General features: G+C 38.8%; 1 protein-coding gene across 5 annotated transcripts in view; it reads left to right on the top strand.

The window, feature by feature from the left end:
- The window catches only part of ThrRS (threonine--tRNA ligase), a 52,076-nt gene that overhangs the window by 14,241 nt on the left and 12,919 nt on the right, over positions 1-24,916 (top strand). For all 5 annotated transcript variants that reach the window (XM_083140188.1, XM_083140231.1, XM_083140209.1 and 2 more), the window contains 6 exons: positions 10-143; positions 1,413-1,526; positions 3,994-4,137; positions 5,412-5,558; positions 11,809-12,003; positions 23,806-23,876. In XM_083140188.1, coding sequence (XP_082996314.1) covers positions 10-143; positions 1,413-1,526; positions 3,994-4,137; positions 5,412-5,558; positions 11,809-12,003; positions 23,806-23,876 — 805 coding nt within the window. The remainder of the gene's footprint in view (positions 1-9; positions 144-1,412; positions 1,527-3,993; positions 4,138-5,411; positions 5,559-11,808; positions 12,004-23,805; positions 23,877-24,916) is intronic.

Raw genomic sequence — 24,916 nt, 5'->3', positions numbered from 1 at the left:
ATTCTACAGCTCAGCAAGTGTTCTGGCATTCATCAGCTCACATACTTGGGGAGGCAATGGAGAGAGTTTATGGTGGATGCTTGTGTTATGGACCTCCTATTGAGAATGGTTTTTACTATGATATGTTCATAGATGAACAACAGGTAAATGTTTCGTTGGTATTTTGTGCAGTTATTGATTTGAGAAAATGAAAAATGTAATGGTTTCAATAAAATTATAGAGATTTAGGTTTGGAATATCCTGTTGCAGTAATAAATAATTATATTTTCTCTGTATGAGGATAAATTTCTTAAGAGGACAACATTGGCATAGTAGATTATAGCCCTTTACAGGTTAAAATATTTTTAAAAGTTCATAAAAATGTAAAAAGTAAAAGTGTATTTTCTGATATTGAAATCCTGTTCAGTTGATAACAATGTTAATCATACCAAGGAATTGAAATTACTTACTGAAAGGATGTGGAGAAATTGTTGCTGTACCAAGGTTACATGTAATACTACTATTGGACTTCATGTAAAGGCTATAAGCAACTATGCTAACTATTAGCAGAACTGCAAGTTCAAGGGTGGAAAATGGCCAGTAATATGAACAAAACTCAGTTTTTTTGTCGTGTTTCTTGTAGTTTGTGACTGCAGTTTGTGAATATTTTGTTCTTTAATTTGGTGTATGGATGAGACTTCTCACTGATTCCAGATGTACACTTGAATTCATATAAGATATTTTTTGATCTTTTTTCATAAACTAGTAATAACTATTAATGTAGTGATGAACTAAGTGTTTCTTGAGTATTCACTTTCCTTAAGTGCTGTTTGGGGGCTATATTTTCTTCTGTTTCCTGTTCATGATGTTAGGATACCACATCTTTAATTTTTTTTAAGTACAAAATGAAATTCTTGTTCTATGTTAATAAAAACCTTAGTTTTGTGTTTAATGAAAAGATTTGGCATGACTATAGTGATATTGGGTACCAGCTAAATCTCAATGGAAGCGGTCAATGCTGATCACATCACCCCCACTCACGACCGGATCAAGGAAGTGTGGGGCGTTACCCCCACACCCCCTATACGCCTTCATGGCGTGGTGCTAAGCACAGGGAAACTTTTTTTTTTTAAAAAAAAATCTCAGTTTCACTTTTGAAATACCATTTTATCGATAGGCTATTATGAAATTGTCAGTATGTTTGGCATTTTGGTCAGTTCAGTCAATAATTTTTGATCCTTTGACTAGTTTCCACCCCTGCAAGCCTCGTCTTTCAGGTACTTTGTGAATGCTATGTCTACCCAGTCATACTCCAGCTTCCGTTGCTTTTCATACATAGACACTTAAGAATATATTGACACCTACCTTCAAAATGGAGGAAGTGCAGGTCTTAATTTCATTTGTAAACATTGCCTTTTTTTTCTGATCAAAAGGTGTCCAATACTGATTTCCCCTCAATAGAGAATGTAATGAAGAGTATTGTGAAGGAGAAACAGCCTTTCGAGCGTTTGGAAATGACCAAGGAGGACTTACTGAATATGTTTAAGGTACGTACTTTGTATAATCCTATTGAGTATTGCATTTGATTCTCGCTGTTACGTGCCTTCTTTTACCTTTAGTAAGGCCAATTGATTCTGCTAATCAGTGTTTCATTTCTCACAAACTTCAAGTTGTTGACAACTACAGAACTGCCATTGTATAAGAGACTCCTTGAACCTATCAAAAGCAACTTTCAACACTACAACAACATTAACAGGATTTCAACATTTTTTAAGGAGATCTTGCCAAAGATGGATTTTTTTCACACATTTTTTCCTTAAAGAAGATAAATGCTTAAATATAATTGGCTTAGCCAATATCAAAGTATATTAGCTTATACTGGTGTTATCCACTAACCAGATAGGATATCTGCTGGATTTCCATTTGTCTGCATGTGATATCCAGAAGATATCCAGAAATGGATATGTTTTGGATATCAAGTGGGACGTAATCTGGACATTATGCTTTGATTTAGACTTTTTTGTGTACGTACTTTGGATATTGTATGGACACGAAAAGTACCATTTCTGGACTAATTTTGGATATTATTTTGATATGAAAGGATGCATACATAACAGTCAACCTCCAATGTTTGTTGTTAATTTTCTTGCCCCCCCCCCCTTAAAATAGGCACTAGTCAAGTTGGACAGTTCAATGAACTAACCGATCTGTAACTATGCACTGGTAATGAGCAGGCTGGAAAGTTCATATGAACTAACCGAACTCTGAGTAAGTGTGTCAGTTTTTTTTCACCACACATATCTCCTGATTATATGGTCATGAATCAGAAGGGTTGGTCATGGGAGATTCACTGCATTACATTTTCTTCTCATCCTTGTAGCTTAATGTTCACACATCTTTCGAAGGGTGGTAAAACACAATTTTTCATTATATCAGGTTTTTTTTAAAGTAAGGTCCGTTTTGCAATAAAAACGAAGTAAGTAAATGTTTTTACAAAACAACATTTATTTTCTGAATTTACATACACTTCTCTATTTTTCTACATAATTTCCTTGCCAGTTTAAACATTTATCGTAATGAACTACGAGTTTTTAGATACCCTCCTCATAGAATTCTGCCGCCTGTGAGATAGCCAGTTACTCACGGTCGTTTTCACTTCTTCATCAGTGTCTAAACGCTTGCCGTCCAGGAAGGTCTTCAGATGGCGGAAGAGGTGGTAGTTGCTAGGTGCAAGGTCTGGACTGTATGCAGATAATCTAATACCTCCCAGCCAAAAGATTCGATCAGATTTTCAGTTACCCCACTTTGAAGTAACTGGAAGGGAAGAACAACAAGTATGTGAAATTCTGTGTGAAATTGCAGAAAACTTTCAAAGAGACATACGGCATGTTGCATGAAGCCTATGGCGAGGAATGTTTAGTTGACAGTGTTACAAATGGTACAGACCTCTCAGATCGAGAACGACGAATGAGTAGATCCCATGTTAAAATGATGTTAATCATGTTCTTTGACTGGTAGGGGATTGGAGTGTGTGCCACATGGTTCCCAAATTAATGCAGCGTTCTTCTTTAATGTCATACAACAATTTCAAGAAAAGGCGCAGTGCAATAGGCCACAGTTGTGGTAGAACAAATCTTGGATGGTTTGTCACGATAAAGCATGTGCTCATTCCTCACTCGGTTGTCCACGAGTTTTTGGCAAGGCACCAGACACCAGTTGTCCTTCAACCGGCCTACTCCACTGATTTGACACCAGCAGACTTCTTCCTCTTGCCCAAGTTGAAATAAACCCTCCAAGGTCACAGGTACCAGACAATATAATAGATCATGGAAAATTCGCTACAGAGTTTACCGGCCATTCCAAAACTTGAGTTCCAGCAGGCATTCCAGGACTGAAATAGACACTGGGAGCGGTGTGTGCACAGTGGAGGGGAGTACTTTGAAGGAGACAGGTTGAAATAGCTGGTGGATATTACCATTTTCTCAATTTTGTAAAAGTTTGGTTTCTTTTTGAACAGCCCTTGTATGTTTATATCCATAAAAATTGTAACCAAATGGGATAATATTGCACCAAATTGTAAGATATTTATAGATATATCTGATTGGCAAAATTATTGGTAATGTTACTGATATGCCTATCGCAAAATTATTGGTAATGTTACTGATATGCCTATATCAGACGATGCTAGTCTAGTACCGATTAATCTGTCCCATCCTGTACTGCAAAGTATGATTTTTTTGCACTGTATTCTTGTAATGTTTTAAATCTCAGTTTGATTGCTTTCTCATCTATAAGAGTAACTGCTTCCGTATCATTGTAAAATCTGAATATAACACACAAATGTTTACAGAATATTTGCATCATCATGATGAAAATACCATTCACTTTTGTTGAATAATCCTATATTTCAGAATTCTTTGAAAGAAATTGTCAAGTTGCTAATTATTGCCTTGTGTTTTTCTCTGTGTACACTGTTGGAAGGGTAAAGTGTAAACCATGTATTTATTTTTGCAGTACAATGAATTCAAAGTAAGAATATTAAGGGAGAAAGTCAACACACCAACAACTACTGTGTATCGTTGTGGCCCTTTGATAGACTTGTGCCGTGGTCCACATGTGAGGCATACTGGAAAAGTTAAAGCATTAAAAGTTACAAAGGCAAGTATTCACATTAATATAATATAAAGTTTAAGGAATAATGTTCTGTGTGTTGACTGTATAATTCCAAACTGTATTTGTAAATTATTGTGCAATTCTTAAAATTGTTTTATAATGCAGTTCGACATTGAGTTCAGTATCATAGATAGCTCAGGGTGTCTTCTGACCAGTAGTTGTTTGTGAATGTATGGTACTGGGAATTCTGTGTGAATTGTTTCACTGACGCAAAATGCCCATACTTAATTCAGAATGCACTGTTATATTTTCTTATTTCTTCTTCTTATTATTAAAGGACTCATCTATTCCTCCCTAAATGAACAATTTATTATTGCTTCAATGCCTGGGCATAATTCTAGATTTCAAACACAAGGGTGATTGCATTTGTAAACTTCAAGTAGTGATTGACCTTTATACTTACAGTAAAAAAGTAAAGTGCTCCCCTGTGCTTTACACCATGCCATGAAGGCATATAGGGGGTGTGGAGTTAGGACCCCACACTTTCTTGATCACGCCAGAAGGTGGATGTGATGTGATCAGCACCATACTCCTGGGTGCCGGAGCCACTTGAACAGGTGGAAATAATCCCGGTTATCCCCTGCCAGGGATCGAGCCCGGATTCTCGCATGGTAGTCGGATCCCCCAATGACTGAGCTGTCGCGGCTCTCTTAACACTTACAGTAATTGATTTTTTTTTTTTAAGTGTTAGATGACTCAGCTGAGGTGTTTTTTTAAATTTTGGATGCCAAGTAAGTAATGGAGAAATTATCTTTTTAGACATTCAAATTGTTGATCATCATTTTCTCTTGTGTTAATTGTTAATTTTTCACATCTCAAGAAGGGGGTTAATAATTTATTCACATACTTCGTAAGATGTAGAAGGAACTATTCATAAATGTTCAGCCTCGTCATCTTGTAATCAAGGGGTCCCAGGTTCAGTACCTGGTGGAGGCACATAGTGGTTTGGATCCCACTTTAAATTGTAGGGACATTCTCGATTAACCTTTCTGTGCATAAAGTGGACTTTTAAAAACAAACTCATAAATGTTTAAAGTAAAATGTTAACAGTTATTTTTCACCTTGAATATTTGGATCATGGAGCATCCACCCTGTTGATTAAATGTAATCAATTAGGTTTTGTTTATATATAAACATATTATTTTCTGGTGTTTTGCAATTGAATTATTGTTTATGTAGTGCACGCTTGTATCTAGACAAATAATAACTATATATTTCAATTATAAGTCATGTTTAATTTTCCTCTTTTCCCTCTTTAGAATTCTGCCACATACTGGGAGGGAAAATCAGATGCTGAATCCTTACAGAGGATATACGGGATTTCCTTCCCAGACAACAAACAGATGAAGGAATGGGAGAAATTCCAGGAAGAAGCAGCCAGGAGAGACCACAGGAAACTTGGAAGGGTAAGCTCCATCGATCTTGGTTCAAGTGTATTTTGTGACACACTAAACATGGAAAGAATATAGGAACTACTAATTTACATAAAATAGAATTGCAAGATCTGATTCCTACACTGTAAAAAATATTACAGACTTTTTTCTGCAAGCATACTGCTATCATCAGCATTAAGTAAGTGCAGAGGAACATTTATATAGAGGAAGCATTGTGTCATGTACCAAATCCTACATTTCATATACAGTCAACTCTCGATTCTACGACCCCGGGTATAACGACCCTCTCGAAGTAACGACCCTTTTCCCGGGAACCGTGAAAAATTTAGAAAAAGATAGAAAAATTTGAAAAAAAAAAGTTGAAAAATTGAAGGAAATCGGCCGAAAAATGCGTTGTTTTTTTCCCCACTCATTTCCTTCGCGAGCGCTCTACCGCTCACAATTGGGTCTGAATTAAAAATAGACACCACCACACCATGCTTGAGTGATATCCAATAGCACTTGACCTCTGCCCTCCCCTCAATCAAGCGCACCAATGTTACCCCGCACCCGACGGCCGCTACCCAACGCGCCAGGCTTGTTTTGCCATGCTTTCTCTTGGATACGCGAGAAGAGAAGATCGAATGTGCTTGGATGTTATTTTAAATCGACCTTTTGTTTCCTTGTCCTAAGAGCTGCTGAAAACTCGCGGGGAAGGGTGGGAGCAGCCCGAAATGACTGCTGGACTTGCAGTCTTTGCCAATGTGTATGGCAGGTCAAGCTCTTTCATCGATGAATACACCACCTTGAGAGATAAGATCGCAGTAATGTTCGAAAATACAGATGTGTGGCGCCTGGAAGTCTGGCCCATCTGTCCAGTTCAGCAGGTTCCTGTGAGTGAGCAACTCTCGGCCTTGTAGCCGACAACTTCCGGTAACCGCTTTCATTCAAAATGTGTTCTTTGTTCCCTGCAACACTTCATAAAAAAGCGAAACTGTTAGAGATAATCAAAACCACATAGGTGAACTAAAGATCGTCAACCCGCTTAATGCGTTGTCATCCAGGTTTCCACAAAAGTTTACTTCGATCTTACGTGCATCATAACTCCCGTTTCCCACTTCATATGTTTTCCTAATTGTGTCGATGTCGTAATATCTGCTAAAAAAGTGTTCCGTTGGCTTACTGACTTCTCCCTCTTTTCCTGTCAGGAAACGTAGGGGGGGGGGGGGGGTGCGATGCAGATTGTTTCAGCCACGATTTTCTTGCTGATGCGGGCTGATTACAGGCGAGGGTGGAAAAGGACCCATCCCTCTTCCTTTCCTTTGACATCTAAAATGGGGCAACCAGTTCTGGATATATTCTTGAAAACAAACAAAAACCATAGAACAAGTAAAACAAAAAGGGACCCCCCTTTCCCCAGCTCATTCTCCGCCACTGGTGTGCATGGCAATGTTGATAATTGCAGAATTCAGTTTTTTTTAAAAAAATTTATTTATTATATATATTTTTTAATGCTGTTGTCTGCATAGGAAATATTGCCCGTATTATTGTCTGTTGCGTGGTAAAACGGTAAAATGTAAAGCAAGGGTCATTTATTTCTTCTTTACACTGCTGTTAAAAGTTCAGCAAGGGTCATTTATTTCTTCTTTACACTGCTGTTAAAAGTTCCGTCTTCGACAGTTACGTTATCTTTAAAATGCTGGGACTTTTCTCTTCCGCCACCTACCTGTTGATCGAACTTCCAGCCCGTCTCTTTGTTTTTAAGATGCAGCTGGCGCCAGTGTTTTGTCTAGCGTCTGCTAAGCTCTTGCTTGCAGATAACAGCGATGACTCATCCAGCGGGAAGAAAAAAGTTATTGTTTTGAATCTCGCAAAGCTGTTTTGATTTGAGGATAACGAAATTCGATCTCCAGAAAGCAAAACAAGAGTTAAAATAACATCATGTTCTGCGCCTTCTGATAAGCACAACTGTAAATTTAATTTACCTTTCTTCAGAACCATTCATGTGGAGGAAAAAAAAAAAAAGTGTGTTCAATGTAGGAATGGTCGCTGAGACTGATTAAAAATACATTATTCAAGGGGAAAACGTTTGGAGGGGTTTGACGTTTGGAGGGGTGGGTGTTTGACATCGAGAATACTCCTAAATCCAACATTAAATCCGATTAACCTGAGAGTAAATAACGATCTACCATTTTGATATGTGAAAATGCGCAGTTTCATAAAGCTTGTTTTCAGTTCATTTTATGCTGATGGGCTAATCGGGACTAAATATACAGTTTAAAGTGAAATTCAATTCCAAACCCGAATGATTATCAACTGCCACGTTGTTTAATGACCTGTCCTACAATACGCTTTGGGTGAAAATAGATCGCAAGTTGCCCATTTCCTTTTTCACGCTGGATTACAAGGAAGGAGTTTGGACTGCTCCCTTGAATGGGGAAGGAGGGTGAATGAAGTTGGTTGAAGCAAAGAAAAGTGACTTTTTTTTTACGATGTATTTTACACAGCCGAACCAGAATGAAAATTACAGCCCTGCCTTTATTTTTGTTGTCTGGTACCTAGAGAGGTTGTGTTGTTTCTCCCGAGAGATCTAATCTTACCAGTTAATCTTGTAACAGACAATGCTCCAGTAAACCCGTATAAAATCCAACATTCATTCTGCCCGATTATCTCCCGACTTTTGCTGGCACCAGTCTGACTGGTGTCAAGATTCTTCGAGTTTCGCTTGCAATAAGCGAGAGATTGTTTTCCTTTCCATTGGTCTCAGTGCAAACGGGTTTCTCATGAACTAGAATTGTAAGAATTTCCTGGAAAAACAAATACTGTGCACAATTGAAACAAAGTAACATTATTTTAAATTCTCTTTTGTGAAAACTTTTTCATGTTCTATTTTCCTTCTCACAACACGCATCCTGTGCATAACAGGTTGTATAACTACCAGGATAAATGGTGTTACCATCTCCTAGGTATCTTTGTGTCCGTTTGAGCTCCCTTTAAGCTGAAAATTGGTGCAAATTCCAATAACGACCCCTTCGAAATAACGACCCTTTTCCCGGGAACTGTGAAAGGTCGTTGAATCGAGAGTTGACTGTATAGTAACAATGAAATTAAACTTTACTAATTGTTAATTACATTACATACCTCTAGACTGGACTCGTGCAGAACTCAAGACATGTATCTCCGATCATTATCCAAGTTACAGTATGTTAAAAAAGTAACATACTATGAGAAAAAGCTGCTTGTGACACAAGCCGTCCTTCAGGGAAATACCTGGTGTCAAAGGCCATCCTTTAAGGGTTAACAGGGTTCTCTTCTAGGAAGAACTCCATCACAAAATTATGAACCTTACATCCTGCTCTACTTCCCAATGATTCTGAAACTACTACTTACATCCTTAGGTAACGAGCTTGCTGTGTTACCGGCCATGTTGGCTGGAAAGGTCTCGCCCGTCATTAGTATACCCAACCATTTTTTGTTATTTGTTGTCATTGTTTGTTGGTTATACATTTGTTGCCGCTGGTAATTGGTGCTGAGGTGAGGCTGATAACTAGGGGCATGCATATTTCGTTTTTGACGAAAAAAACGAAATTTAAAAAAACACATTGTAGTGTTAATTTTTCATGTTTTTGAAAGGTGTGAGATGCATTTTGTGACCATGTTTTGTCACGAAATAATGCGAAATGAACTGCAAAAAGCGAAATTAACTCTTAAACATGAAATTTAGGGTTTATTCAAAGACACGGCACCTTCTGAGGTCTGAATTATCCTGAGAGTTATGCAATTCCCAGAAAATTGATTAATTCTGCTGTTAATATTGGAGAAACAAAAATTGACTCCTTTACACAGAAATAAACTTAGTACTTGGATAACTACATCAATGGGCTATTAGAAGTGAAATGTTAATTCTGTGGAATATGTGTAGTTTTTAAATCAAATTTAGGATTATATTCACAATTTTAAAACCAAAATGTCTTTTTATATACCACTTTTGATCCAATTTTTCACCGCTATAACACCAATATGTTATTTTATTTACCGCTTTTGAACCCGAAATTGACTCAGTTTTTATACCGAAATTTTGCTTTTTTATTTACCAAAAATATGTGCCTCTACTGATAACGAGTAGCACATTAAAAAATGTATGCCACTTTATGTGAACAGGGGTGTACATATGATACCATGGTGTAGTGCATGTTGAAAACTTTGCAGGTCCTTCTGTTGAACATAAGAAGACTGAAATTTATTAAGAATGGTTTAGAGACTTGGTTTTAGGTTTTTTTTTAGAATTAAACAAACACTGCAAGCTATCCAATCCTGTATTTTAGCTGTTTTTAGCGTAGTTTTTCATTTCATTTGCACTGCTTTGCTTTAGTTATTTAGTATGTAACACTGTATTTGTTAGAAATGCTGATGCACTGGCGCAAGTTAATTATGTTATAACTATTCAGAATAATTTTGAATTGCTAAGCCAATACTGTCGAGAATTGATAAGAGTACCTATCAGTACAAAATGGGATCGGGCTAACCAAAAGTGCAATTTGTAGATTATTGTTCCTAGTTCAATAATTGACCTTTGAATCATATTGAAATAATTGTATATGCACTAAACATCAAAACTGACCGAACTGATCATTTTATTTAGTTGAATTACCATTCTAAATCTGTCAGTTTAAGCAGTATATTGCTAAATTTGGTAACACTGCTAAAGTAATCTAACAGCTTATCTTACTGGTACATACACTTCCTTCTCTCTTCATGCCTCAGACTTACTGTGGAAATGTCCAAAATAGATGAGTGAATTGTCATATTCAATGCTCATTTGTAATGTTGCTGAACTTGTTTTTTTGTGTGTGTTTTAAGCAAAGTTTCTCATTTAGTTGAAAATTTAGTTTGTGTATATATACCAGGAAGAGATTTTCAAAAGAGCATTTATTCAACTGACTCGGCTAGTCAATGGGAACCCATTTTTTTGCTTTATGTATATTTTTTGTCCTATATATAAATACTGTAGTTCTACATAGTCTGTAGTGCCATTTATGCTTGCAGTGAATGAGGTGACATTTTTGAAAAGCATTCAACAAATGTCAATCTGTCTTCCATGCAGAACACACCTGAAACTGTATCTTTCGCAGGCTAAGAAAAGAAGGCTTTGGTGCCTCAGTCCACAGCCTGTATAATTCTGTGCAGCATTATCTGTTCTTAAATGTCCTTGTATTGCTTATCTATCAAAAGATGTAGTAATTTTATAATAAAGATTGAACTTAATGCCATATGCCATCAGCATCATAAATAGTAAAAAGTCTAATGTCTAGAGGTGCACACTCCTGATTAAGAACTCAGGTGAGTTTAACTTTTACTCACCTTCATACTTGTACGTGATGTTGTAAACGCTGACAGATGTTCAGATAAGACTTTGAAATGTCCTGTCGAAGAAAACCCACTTACTCATGACCCCCTCCCCTCCTCTCCCCCCCCCCTTCATTTCCTGTGGCAGTTTCCGAGGGTTGACAGCTGGGAAATGAATGCAATGCAATATATGAGATTTAATTTATTCTCTAATATGCAAATTAGCTATTTTTGCCAAAATGCAGAATTGTACATATTGCATCATATTTCAGCCTGTATGAGGACTACAGACTTGAATCAAGTTTCACTTTGTTGCAAAAGGTCTATTCTTTTAAAACAATGCAAAAGTTTGTGCCATTTTCCCAAAATAGCTGGGTAAGAGGGCCAGATTTTTATTTTTTTCATTGAAATTTGGGGACTTAGCTCCCCAACCCTGTTTTTCTCAATTGGGCACTCTGAATTGTATACAGTCGTGTGCTCCGATGTTTTTTCTTCCAAACAATATTTAGCCGAAGTATATTTGCTCAATTACTCTCAGAGATATAACGTTTTTCTGAAATAGGTGTAAAAATTTAAAAATTCCACGCAAAGGCTGCAGCCAGAGAGGGGTTACTTTCGAAAAACCGCTCGGCGGTGTAAAGGTTAAGAAAAATTCAAGTTCAAAGTACTATACATGTCTAGACTATTTAGTAATTTTAGTTTTCAGATGTATTTTTACATTGTTCTTGATACATCTCCGTAGCATTCATTCAAATTGTAATTTCATTATTTTAATTTGCCAAATCATTTTATTTTTTTTATTTTTTAAAGATGTATATGTCCAAGTATTAAGAGGATTTCTCAAGTTACATTTATGTTATTCCTGTGATTTCTGTTGATGATTCTTATTGCTTGAATGATAGCTCATCCCAAATCCAAAATGACATTTCTCTTGCAGGAGCAGGAGTTGTTTTTCTTCCACGAGTTGAGTCCCGGTTCCTGCTTTTTCCAACCGAAAGGAGCACATATCTACAACATGCTAATGAATTTCATAAAGACAGAGTACAGGAAGAGAGGCTTCGAGGAAGTTATCACCCCAAATATCTACAATTCAAAACTGTGGCAGACATCTGGACACTGGCAGCATTATTCTGTAAGTATGCAGTGTGCCACATTAGCTAATTGTGAAGTGTAAAGTCAACTAGTAAGGAACTGATCTTCCATGTCAAGAAGTAGTTATTTTTCTGAACAACAGGTTGTTTTAGTTAGAATTCTTCATTTGGGTCAGTTTTGGTGCGCACACACACACACATATAATTGTTAATTATCTGGAGAAGAGGCATATATACTTTTTCACCCCTTCCACCCCATTTACCCCTCACCCACCACCTAGCATCTTGATTGGATTGGATTAATTTGGTGTTTTAAGTCTACTTTATGCACAGTAAGACTAATCGGGACTTGACCCACAGTTTAAAGTGTGATCCGAACCACTATGTGCCTCCCAGGTATTGAACCCGGGACCCCTTGATCCCAAGGGGAGGACGCTACCACTGCACCATCGGGGAGGCCTTAACATCTTGAGATAACTATTATAGAGTACAGTCTTGGACAGTTCTGGCTTGTAATGGTCCTTTGAGAGTCAGTGGGATTGTTACAGCCCAGAATTGTCTGTGGGCACTTGTATTCTTCATCAGATTAAATGTGCGCTGCATGCATGGATGTATGAATGGGGGGGGGGGGGTTGCGGTTGAAGGCAGTCCTTTTGCTTGTTGACAATTTGTCTTGAACTTTGCTTAATGCATCTCAAGATATGCTGGTATTTTTTTTAAAGTATGCTGGCACAGGCGAAATGTTGATGCTGAATTGGAAATCACTCAACTGCCTGTGACATGCTCTCCAGCTTCTTAATAAAGAAGAAATATGACAAAGTACATGGTGCACTTCAGTGTCTGAACACTCAACTCATGATCTCACTACATAGGATTCAGGGTTCAAGTCCTGGACTAGACATGGTTGTTCTTCATGAATGTTCCTTCATCAATTTCATGTATTTTTCAGGGGCTCATAAATAAAAAATGTAAAATACAGGAAAAGTAAAAACTGGGACAGCATAAGGGAGGGGTAAAACTCAAGTGTCAGTAAGAAATGACTACACAATCTACTTTTTTGCGGGTATATTCTGTCAAAAATTATTTAACAACAAGAAAAGTATGATTATGAATTTACAAGGAAAAAGCAAGACCTGCTGTGAAAGTCAATGACGGATAAAGGGGACCCACATTCGAGGGTAGGGATGGTGGATTACTGCTTCTCACTGTCGCCTATTAGGTTCAGGTTATGCATCTGATTGTGTTGGATCTCCGTTTACTCTGTAAACTGGTAATTAGTTGCTAGTTTTAGAAGTACCGGGTAATTGGAGAGGGGGGTGACCATTTATAGCTGGATGTCAAGTACAGGAAAACCTCGTTAATACGAAGTTCAAGGGACCAAAAAATGCCAACTTCGTATTAAACGACTTCGAGTTATCCAAACTTTTCAAGATGGCGCCTGTTTTTCGTGTGTAAAAAAAAAAAATTCTCTTGGTAATAGCTCTTTATATGTTCTATATAATAATATTGTAAGTTTTAAAGAAACTGTATTTATTCAAGTATGCCGTGCATTTTTTTAAAACTAAAAATTCAACACAAAATGAGAGCACGCAGCTTACACAGGTACAGAGATTTCTAGGAGACGGTAACACCATTTATCCTGTATAGTTATACAACCTGTTATACACAGGTTGCGTATTGTGGAAAGATAAAAAGAACATTACTGTTTTTCAGCGAATGTATAACATTCAATTTTCTCGCCAATAAATTTAGCCCCCAAAAAATTCGGTACGTGTTATATTTACATTGAATAATTCCAACGGCTGCATGAAAATCACTTGTGCTTTCGTGTAAAGTGCAATGGCTGTCGGAACGTTTTGCGTCACCACCGAGTCAAGTGGCGGGCTTCCAGCGGCCCCAGCAGGAGCATACGGGAGCTGAAACATTGATATTTGACACGCGAGAAAAAAATGTGCGTCAACTCTAACTTCGCATGGTTTTGGCGAAGTTCGAGGGCGAGCCTACCGCCGCCGCACGGGAGTAATAACATCTGTGTTCGTTGCGCAAGAAAGGTTTCACATCACCCAGCGAAGTCACGCGGTTCTTGCGGAGATCGAGGGCTGTGTCATCGCGCGGGTGCAGAAACATCGATATTTCTCGTGAGAGAAATAACGGCAAAGAAACTTTGTCAAAAATTGTTTCCAACTTATAAAGCTATCATGGAGAGGCGCTTCTCACGGAAAGCCCGTTTCATGGATAGAGCTTCCTTCACCTTCGTTTTTTGCTCCTGCCATTCTCTTACGCTACAAATAGCAACAGCCCAAGGACGTATTTAGAAAAAAGGGGGGGTCCAGGGAGTCCGGATCCCCCCCTCCCGAAAGACTTACCAAGTAAATAAATATTGAATATGCACTTTTCTGCATAATACTGTAATCGAATATTATTATCTTCTTTGGTTTATACTGCTTTGAATGACAGTACTAAAGAAGATTTATTCACTCTACCACTCACGATAATATTAATGAAATATTATTCGGGAACTTTATTTTTCATCAAATGGATCCAACATCCTTTTTATATTATTCGATAAATATTCAATTATGTAGTCATATATTATAAAAATGCAATATTAATAAATTTACATATCTTATTTAATATTTAATTTAATTATAACTTAATTATTTTAATTTAAACATTTATATTATTATTACTATTTAATTATTGAAAAATTTGGTTCCCCTTCCCCAAAATACGTGGCTGCAACAGCCTTATGATCGACAACAAAAAATCATTTCTTGAACCTCAATTGTGCTGCTCATTGTAAAACATTTATTTTTGCCGCTTATTCCTTTCGAAACCAGGTGGGAAAATATTTTTCTATCCTCCATGCATTTCTCAGCTGTTGAAAATATAACATAAACAAGTCACATTTTCTTACCCCCCCCCCCCCCAACCCTGTCCCCAGACACAAGATAATGTAAAGTTACCCGTGCATATAGCACCGTGCTATGAAAGCATGTTTAGCGTATGTGGGGGGTAAGGGGGTATTTTGGAGGTAATGTGATCAGCACCATGCTCCGGCTGCCTTTACCCCTTAGGGTTCAATGACATACAATAATTTAGACATATTGCATTATACAGTATTATATTCCTCACTTATTGATGCAAAAAGCATACTATACTATACTATAAGAAAACTACAAGACCTATCATTACTAGAATAAAATTTACACTTTTTTTGACATACACAAATTAATGTAAAATTGTACTTACAGAATTTAGCCGACGAAGCAGTGAATATGTTTCGCAGTATGCAAAATAAAGTCTTTGCACATAAGACAACACATTCACAAAAATCACAGTCTAGGCAGTCTAAAGATATATATATATATACACACACACACACACACACACACACAAAATTGCAGTCACATATTATCCACATGCATGCATGACGATGTTAAACTTTCTTGAAAAAGTTATCAATTTTGCTTTGTTTTTTGTTTTTTCTGTAGTGTTGGGCTACAAACTCGCTTATTTTATCGAGGGCACTTGTGACATTAATGTCCACATCACTCAATTTCACAATGGATTCAATCACAGAAAGGGCATTGAATGCTTCTTGTCTTGTAGGCATAGAATGTTCAGTTTCATCTTCAGTCTCCTGCTCTTCCTCCTCTTCTGCTTCCATCGCTACTTCATCATTTTCCCTTGGTTCTGGTGTTTGAGTGACAGATTCGGTAGTTCGTAGGTGGTCATCTACTTGCACAAAGTCGTCAAAACTTGATGCACATCCAATTTCATGTCTTAATTCGAGCCAGTCATCTGTAGAGCTAGGCACATCTAAAATTTCATCATCTGGTGCCTTCCCGCCAAAACCTGCTTTAGCAAAGCACTTTGCAATACTAACAGGATTCACTTCCTCCCAGGACGCAACAACATTTCTTATTGCATCAAACACGGTCCATTTTTTAATATCTTTCACTGGCACGCCCCGGTTAATTTCCCGCAGATAATAACGAACCAGTCGCTTCCTGTAGCAAACCTTAACCAGGTGAATAATACCCTGGTCCAGTGGCTGCATATAGCTCGTAGTGTTTGCAGGTAAATACAATATGCGCACATTCTTCAAATTTAGACAGTCTGTGATATGCGCAGCACATTGGTCCATGAGTAACAGAATGTTCCTATTTTTGCATGCCATGCGCCTGTCCAAACACAAAAGCCAGTCCACGAATAACTTCCTAGTCATCCATGCATTTTTGTTAAAAGCATAATTAGCAGGGAGATGCTTTATCCCCTTGAAACAGCGAGGTTTCGCAAATTTCCCAATCACCAAAGGTTTCAGTTTTTCGGAACCATCACCGTTGCACGCTAACAACACGGTCACTCTTTCTTTGCTCTTTTTTCCACCTCTACATGTTTCGCCTTTTAGTGCTAAAGTTCTCTCGGGTTGCAAATTGTAAAATAGACCTGTTTCGTCACAGTTGAATATATCTTTTACGTGGTAACTGTCCAGCACATCTCTCACACCTTCCCGCCAGTTTTCGGCAGCTGCTACATCCACTGACGATGCTTCCCCGCTGATTTGTAGCGAAACGATCCCGTGGCGATGCTGAAATCGCTGAAGCCATCCGTTTGAACACTTGAAATCCTGCAGCCCCATCTTCAAACCCAGTTCGTCCGCCTTTTCCTTTACAATCGGCCCAGACAAAGGAATTCTGTTCCTCCTCGCTTCACAAAACCACTCGAACAGTTTCTCTTCTAGGTCACCATATTTTGCCCCACGCATCCTTTTCCTCTGAAGTATTTCCTTTCCTTCGAAAGCAGTCTTCTCCAATGCATCCTTATTTTTCATAAACGTAGACAGTGTTGACAATGGAATTCCGAATTCCTTTGCAATTTCACTTTTACTTTTCTCATTTTTGTCAACGGTATGAATTATTTTCAATTTTTCTGCTACCGTAAATGCAGAATGCTTCCGTTTTATGCTCATACTGGATCTCAAACACAATACACGTTCACTTCGCGATAGCTGTACTACAAATGACCCTTGGCAAATGAATGAACAGTGAAACTTGGTATCTGATGAATCAGTCCCTTTGATTGACGTTTCAAGTTGGTTCCAAGCAAAAATTTGCCTTCCGGTGCCGCACACAGGCAACATTTTTGGGGGGTAGTGAGGAGGTAGCTAGGAAGAAGTGATGCGTACTACATTCCCCGCCCTTTCTCTCTCTTTCAAGCAGTATGCTTCAAAATTATAGAGGAATGATTAGAACCTCTGGTGACGTAGTGATAACGCCATATCCTCATAAACAAGAGGTCTCAGGTTCAATACATGGTGAAGGAACACAGTCATTTGATTCTCATTTTAAACTGTTGATCCAGTCCCGATTAGTATTTCTATGCATAAAGTAGACTTAAAACTCAAGATGGAATGATGGATAATACATGGAAGATGACCATTGGCGTACGCAGAAGGGGGCTGAAGGGGCTACAGTCCCCTTCGAAATTTTGAGAAAATCTATATTTTCAAATTAAAGCAGTAAAGAACTCGGGAAAATCAGAGTGGTAAATGCAAACCCGCCTTCAAATTAAGCCCGATTGCCATTTTTTAGAGTGCAAAGTTTTTCATACATGAAATATCTTATTGTGTATGTCACCCCCTACAAAGCAGCTACGATGCACTATCCACCTTTACAATTCAAGGTAAAGGTAAAAGGTAAAGTGTTCCCCTGTGCTTAGCACCATGCCATGAAGGCGTATAGGGGGTGTGGGGGTAACGCCCCACACTTTCTTGATCCGGTCGTGAGTGGGGGTGATGTGATCAGCATCACGCCCCTGACCGCCTTTACCCCCCAGGGTTTCCCCCAGGTACCCATGTTATTCGACGCTGGGTAGGCGCCGGGGCCGCTTCCACCGTTAGAAAAGTTACCAGATTTGAACCGGCCGGGGATCGAACCCGGGACCTTTAGCATGGTAGTCAGACGCGTTACCGACTGAGCATTCAAGCCCCTCCCGAAAACAAAATCCTGCGTATGCCAGTGCCAGGGACCCCAAACATTCGCCAAAGTTGGGCTAAAGTGTTGGGTTTTCTGGTCCTGATTAGCCCATCAGCATAAAGTGAAATCAAAACAAACTTTGTCAAGCTTGCACTTTTTTAGAAATCATAACAGGGATCTTATTTGCGCTCACGTTAATAAATGACTTATTGTTGTATTTAGGAGTCTTGTGGAGGACAAACAACTCTTCCGCCGATATTTTTAAAGTAAATATATATATTTAATCAGTTTCGAGCATGCATTCCTACATTGAACATTTGTGCACTTCATTATCAGCACGGGGACGGTTCTGAAGAAAAGCAGCGGTTATATTATGGCTAGCAATGTGTGCATTTCTTTTCTGCACTGCTCTGAGTGTCAGGATGTTTATTTTGTTTATTTTATTTTTGGTCAATAACGATGAGTGGTGATAAGATAAAAGTGATGAAGGGACACTGACAAGGAACACCCATGCCCAAGCTGGGATTTGAACCCGTCCTGGCATCGCAGCTAACCATTCCACCACGGATGTCAGCTCAGGATGTTTATCCTTGCGTCAGCTGCAAGATAGAATTATGGTTTTGTTTGTCAGAAGGCACGACAAGAACTGAAATTGGCTTCTCCTTTAACTCCTAGCTTTGTCTGGTGTTTGTATTTCGTAATCACCCTTCAGAATCAAAACAACGCAGTCTCTCTCTTTTATCTTGGATGAGTCACTGCCTGTCACTGCTGTGGCAAACGAACATCGGCAAGTGGCAGGTTTGGAGCAGAATAAGACAAAACACTGGCGCCTACATCTGCTACCAGACCAGCGAGAACGTAGAGGGGGGGGGGGGAGAATTTCGAGAAACAGGTTGTCAAGGTCGAACGGAAAGTCTTCGGCACATTTCCGATTCTGTAAATGCGTGGAAAAAGAAGTGAATGATCCAGCCCTGTTGTCAATTTTCCCCGTGCATTTTGTGGAGGGGAGCGAGATCAAAGACTCTCTTGCACATATTGTGTTCAAGCCCAAGGGAAAGCAGCATCACAAACCGATCAGTTTGGCAACAGTGCGCTTCTTCATTGGTGAGGCAGAAGGTTCGGCACGGAGCGCGCAAGAAGTGTTCTTTCCCTTTTCCTTTCAGGTGACAAATGCAACTTGTGCCAGTGCAGCCCCTCCCCCTCCCCCACAGCCATGCCTTTTTTCTTTCTCCTTTTGCATGGGCGTCCCCAGTATATTTTCCATGGAGGGCAAGGAAGGTACTTTTTCCATGGGACTTCGAGGGCAAACTAGGCATATTTACCCCCAAAATAATAATAATGGTGCCTCCTGAGAATCATGTTTCTGCAACGCCTTTATAATAGCAGTGGCGAGGCGCGACATATTTACGTATTCATCGCAATATTTGCCGAATGTCAGGATCGATATTTTAACCGGGAAGGAGGGGGGGGGGATTACAATAATTCTGCATAATAAACGGCAAGGTCATTGCTCTTTCAAATTTACACTGCAATACAATAGGCATTTAAACGACAAAGGAATAATAAAATAAGCTGTCCCATGCAATGATAATTATGAAATCTTATTAATTTGCATTCCTTCTGTAAGTGAATATAACAAATTAACATGAATGGATTACGAAGTAAAATAGGCCTCATTGAGTTAATATCTTATTTGAACAGAAACTTTAGCCTCCCTTTCGTGGCGAATTTGTGAAATCTACAACTCGTACATTTCTTTATTTTCTCTTATTACTCCAAGAGAGTTCTTTTTAAGTGGATATTATGGCCAAACTACACATCCGCTTCAGTTGATCTTTAAAAGTATGAATTCTCTTGAGAGCAGAAAAACTCAAATGGTGGTGTTTTACCTGGTATAGTGCGAAAATAATTTAGGTAAACGGAAAGTTTCTAAATTTTCGCTTATCATAGATGCTATCAATTTTCGTGACAATATTTGGCCGCGTGGCTAAGTCGGTAACGCGTCTGACTACCATGCTGAAGGTCCCGGGTTCGATCCCCGGCATGTTCAAATCCGGGAACTTTTCTAACGTTGGAAGCAGCCCCGGCGCTCACCCAGCGTCGAATAACATGGGTACCTGGGGGGTAAAGGCAGTCAGGGGTGTGATGCTGATCACATCACCCCCACTCACGACCGGATCGAGAAAGTGTGGGCCGTAACCCCCACACCCCCTATACGCCTTCATGGCGGCGTGCTAAGCACAGGGGTGCACTTTACTTTTTTTTATTTATCATAGTGCAGTTCTATACTATCAGTTCATTTCTAACACCTTGTGAATCAAAAACATTTGGATTAACCTGTATTTCCAAGTCCGTAAGCAGATTTGAAGGAAAAATGTTTCTTTCTGAATATGATTTGAATTTTGTTAAATTTTGAAGTTAAAATAGAGCAAGTTCGGCAACGATGGAAAATGCCCAGCTGCATGACAGGTTGTCAATAGCAAAAAAGGAAAAAGAAAGCCTTCTGTATCTTCGTTCAGGCAAACACTACAGACATATCATGGATGTGCTAATCTCAGCGCATCGGATTTCACCTTGGCCGCAGGAATAGTCGTGGGTAACAGCATTGCACTCAAGAGAAACCGTAGCGCTTCACTTTACGAATCCCTTGCGTATTTCTAGCCGTTTTATGCTGCCATTTGACTAATTTCGCACAAATTTTGGAATATTCGCTCATTTTTTTGGCCCTTCCCTAATAAATTTTAAAAAATATACATTTTTAATTTTCGCCGCATCTCCCGATGACCGATCTCTATAACTGACGTAAATTATTGCGACTAAAATAAAATGATGTGTGTGTAATATACTTTTGGGGTGGCGTGGTTAGATCGGTTTCGGGTTCGATTGATTGGCTTTATGTTACTTCGCTTTTTGTGTCATCCATAGACCGGGGAACATGTTTTGAATGACGCTGATAACGCCCATTGTGAAACCGCGAGTTCAGAGGGGAAACATTTATGTCTGGTGGATGAGACTTCCAGGTGCCAGTCTGAATGAAGGTTGCTGCTATCTTATCTCATTTCTCGTCAGGCAGGAACAAAATGTCTTCAGCGATTGACAAAGAATGCAAGCACTACTGGCCACCTAGGTAGGCTCCTCCCCAAGTTGCCAAGCAGCTTTTAGGACGAGGAAACAAGTCGAGGTCAAGTTAAAAATAGCATCCAAGCTCTCTCCAGGTTCAACCTTTCCTTCTTGGCTTTCCGGGTGCCTACTTCGTATTAAGCGAAACCAGTTTTGCAGAAGGGTCTTGTAAACAACTTCGTATTAAATATTATCCGTATTTCGATTTATCCGTACCGAAATACATTAAAAATCCTATCTTATCGGCTGGGGAATGGGAAGAACTTCGTATTAAAGGGTACTTCGTGTTAACCAATATCGTATTAACGAGGTTTTCCTGTATCTTTATATACTGTAATCAAAGTGTCCTGAAGACGTGCAGAATGGTTCAGATTCCACTTTGAGCTGAATATGTATCCAGTCCCGATCAACCCAACAGCATGAAATGAACAAAATAGGCTGTGTCAAACTTACGCAATGCATTTTTAGACGTCACAATAAATTACTGCATTGCTGTGCACAGTGGCAGATTAATGAGCTTGTGTGGGTGAAGATGCGATTTTTTTTTTCTTTCTTCAGTACGCTATGTGCTATGTTCGTTGAATGCATATTCAGGTTCAAGAGCAACTGCGTAATTTTAGACGTCAGAGGAAAGGAGATGGGAGATCACTTTTTGCCTTTATGTTAATTGGTTAAGATGTCTTGTGTAAAGGGGCTCACTTCCACACGAGCAAGAAAATCGGGGCAGAAATACTTGGCGCTTTTCAGTAATTACTAGAGATAGTACCATAGGTGGCATGACAAAGAACCATGCCGTGACGCATATATGTATAGGGGGGATGTGGAAGACGATGTAATCAGCACCATGCTCCATCCACCTTTACCCCACATATTCTTCGATCTCTGCCAATTTGGAGGTCATGTGATGAGCATCATCCTTGGGCAGCCTTTACCCCCCTTCCCCCAAGGTTGTCCCCAGGTACAAATTTATTTGAGGCTCTAGGAGCTCCAGCTTAAATCACCCACCCTGGGAATCGAACCCAGGTCTCCAGGGTAGCAGTCAGATGCCCTACCGGCTAGCCCACTACATCTGTCCAGCAAATGAGAAAAAGTAAATAAATATGTTTTGGCCCAAGTACACATTCTAATGGCATTTAGATGTGCACTAAATGTGGCTACTCTCAGAAAATATTGCCGCCCCCCTCATTTATTCACTCACTTTTCCTGGCCCCTTCACTGTACAACACACGAGTTGTGTAATATGCATAGAGAAAACATTATCTGCCTTGCGAAGAAGAATACATTTATCCAAACTTTGCTCCCCCTCCCCCACACATTGTTTTGACAAGAATATATTTCAGTCAGTGAGTAAAATATCGCTCTCTCTGCCCATAAAAAAAAATCACTTTAGCTTGTGCACTTTCAGCTTAATTCTGATAACCAAATGATATAGCATTCGTGAAAAAACTTCAGATTAAAAATAATCAAACTAGCTTCAATGGTATTTCCTTAGGAATCTAAACAACTTTCCACTGAAGAAAAAGTGCAGTTGTTATCCGGTATGGCAAATCCTTATTTTTTTCGATTTTCAACGCTGCAATCAAGAAGAAAGGAAAAGCTTTTACAAACAAGTCCCCCGCCCCTCTTTTTTTCATTCCCGTCAACTAGGAAGGATTCTGTAAATGTGTGGGCAAAGAAGCAAATGGTGATCAAGTCCCATTGTCAATTTTCCACTCGTGTCTTTTGAAGGGGAAGCTCGAAGAAAGACACGTCAGTCACACACATTGTGTCCAAACTCAAGAGAAGGCAGCATTTAGCGAGAATCTGTTTGGCAACAGTGCACTCGCTTGTTGTCTGATCCTGAGGCAAAATGATCGGCCCATTGCATCTTCAAGGGGAATGCAAGAAGTGCAGGTTTCCCTTCCTGTCCTTCAAGTGAGGGAGGATAAATTCAACTTGTGCATCCCCCCACTGTGGAACCATGCCTCTTCCCTCCCTCCTTCCCATGAAAACCTAACGTCTGGAAGTTCAAGGTCGCGGGGTGAATGAAACAGCTGCGAAAACAAGGAAAAGGAGGGAAAAGTTACTTGGCCAACCGACCAGCCTTTTGGCAAATTTTACATCAGCACTCCTTAGAAAATGTATAAAGCAGGAAACGGGAGTTCGACCGAACGTAAGATCGAGGTGAACGACCTATTATTTAGCATAGCCTTTTGCCAGGACCTGGATGGCTGAACGTCTTACGTGGGAATACGTATAATGTGAGAACTTAAAATCGGGGTTTCACTGTACTCACCATTTCAACTAGAGAGAGAAAAAAAGAAGGGAGAGAGAAAGTCCCCCCCAAATGCGTGAGAGAGAGAGATATATGATTGTCTTGTTTCTCCCTTTCTCTCTCTCATTTCCTTCTTTCCTTCCCCAAAAAGTGAGAAGAGAGAGAGAGAGAGAGAAATAACATCGCAGTTGGCCAAAGGTGGCAAGAAATCAATGTGAAAGAAAAATGCATATACAAACCAGAGATTCTAGTTACATGATGTGCTTATGTATTTTAGCGGTTTTATTATTTTGCTGGTATGATAATGTCTGATGTCCGGTAACACTTTTGAAAAAGTCACGCCATGCCACTGGGTGCCACAAAATAAGGCTGCCAAAGCCTGATCAGCAGAACTTTGTACATAAATACAGATATTGCTTACATGTTTGTGATTGTAAAGCTTTTTCACATAGGATTTTAATATATTCTTCCTGTATTTTGCCTTTCAGGAAAATATGTTCTCCTTTGATGTAGAAAAGGAAACATTTGCACTGAAGCCAATGAATTGTCCTGGACATTGGTAAGTTTATTATTATGCTTGATTTCTTCAGAGTAATAATAATAATAAACTTTCTAGCGAAGCAAAATTATTTTGTTCAATCTTGAGAAATTGTTGAATATTTGTGTGTACAATATTTATTAAGTAATTGTAGTATTAGTATCCCATGAAATCTTGAATTAATATATTTTTCTTTACATGATTGATTAGAATTGAGGTTCCAAAAGCAACAGTAAGCTTTTCATGTAGGCTTGTAGTTAGGTCTGAGTCAAAACCATATTGAACTGATACCAGTGCTTAAAAATTGTAACAATTAAAAGTTGTTCAAAATATTGATTAACATTATTGTGTAAGTATTTCACTTAGGGATGGAACAGATTAATTGATTATCTGTTGGTATCAACCAATATAGGCTTATCGGTAAAATTACCGATCTGATATATCTTTAAATATCTTACAATTTAGTGCAATATTGTGTCATTTTGTTATAATTTTTATGGACATAAACAGATAATCTTTATTCTATACTTTTTTATGTAAATGTCTAAATATGCAGCTTCTTTTCCATTGCAAGAACATGGTTCATCTGGTAGCTTACAATTATTGAGGTCAACGAACCATTTGGAATTTTATATTGGTGCTTTATCAGTATCGGTCCATCCCTAATTCATTCCAATTATATGCACGATAGTGCTTTAAAATATTTGAGAATTATATCACAATATTAAAATAACTAGTATGGATAGAAAATCCACTTTTTCCCCTACTATACTTGTGCAAAGTTTACATAATTTCCAGGATAATTAGACTGCAAAAATGTCATGCAGCAATTTTTTGCAGACCCTGTGAAAGACAAAAATGGCAGAAAAGTATGGGCAGGTATTGGTGTAAATAAATTCCAATCAATACTTTCTGATGTCGACACCACTGATATAGGCCAATACCGACACATTGACATCGGCCCAGCCCTACTTGTAATCTATTCAATCAGTTGAATTAAAATGCCAGCCTGTGTAAATTATTCTCCAAAAGAATAGCTGGTTTTGAAATATTGCTGAGAC

The sequence above is a fragment of the Lepisma saccharinum genome, chromosome 1, assembly GCF_977018435.1.
Source record: "Lepisma saccharinum chromosome 1, izLepSacc3.1, whole genome shotgun sequence".
NCBI lineage: Eukaryota > Metazoa > Arthropoda > Insecta > Zygentoma > Lepismatidae > Lepisma > Lepisma saccharinum.
This window is presented reverse-complemented; position numbering and strand designations above follow the sequence as displayed.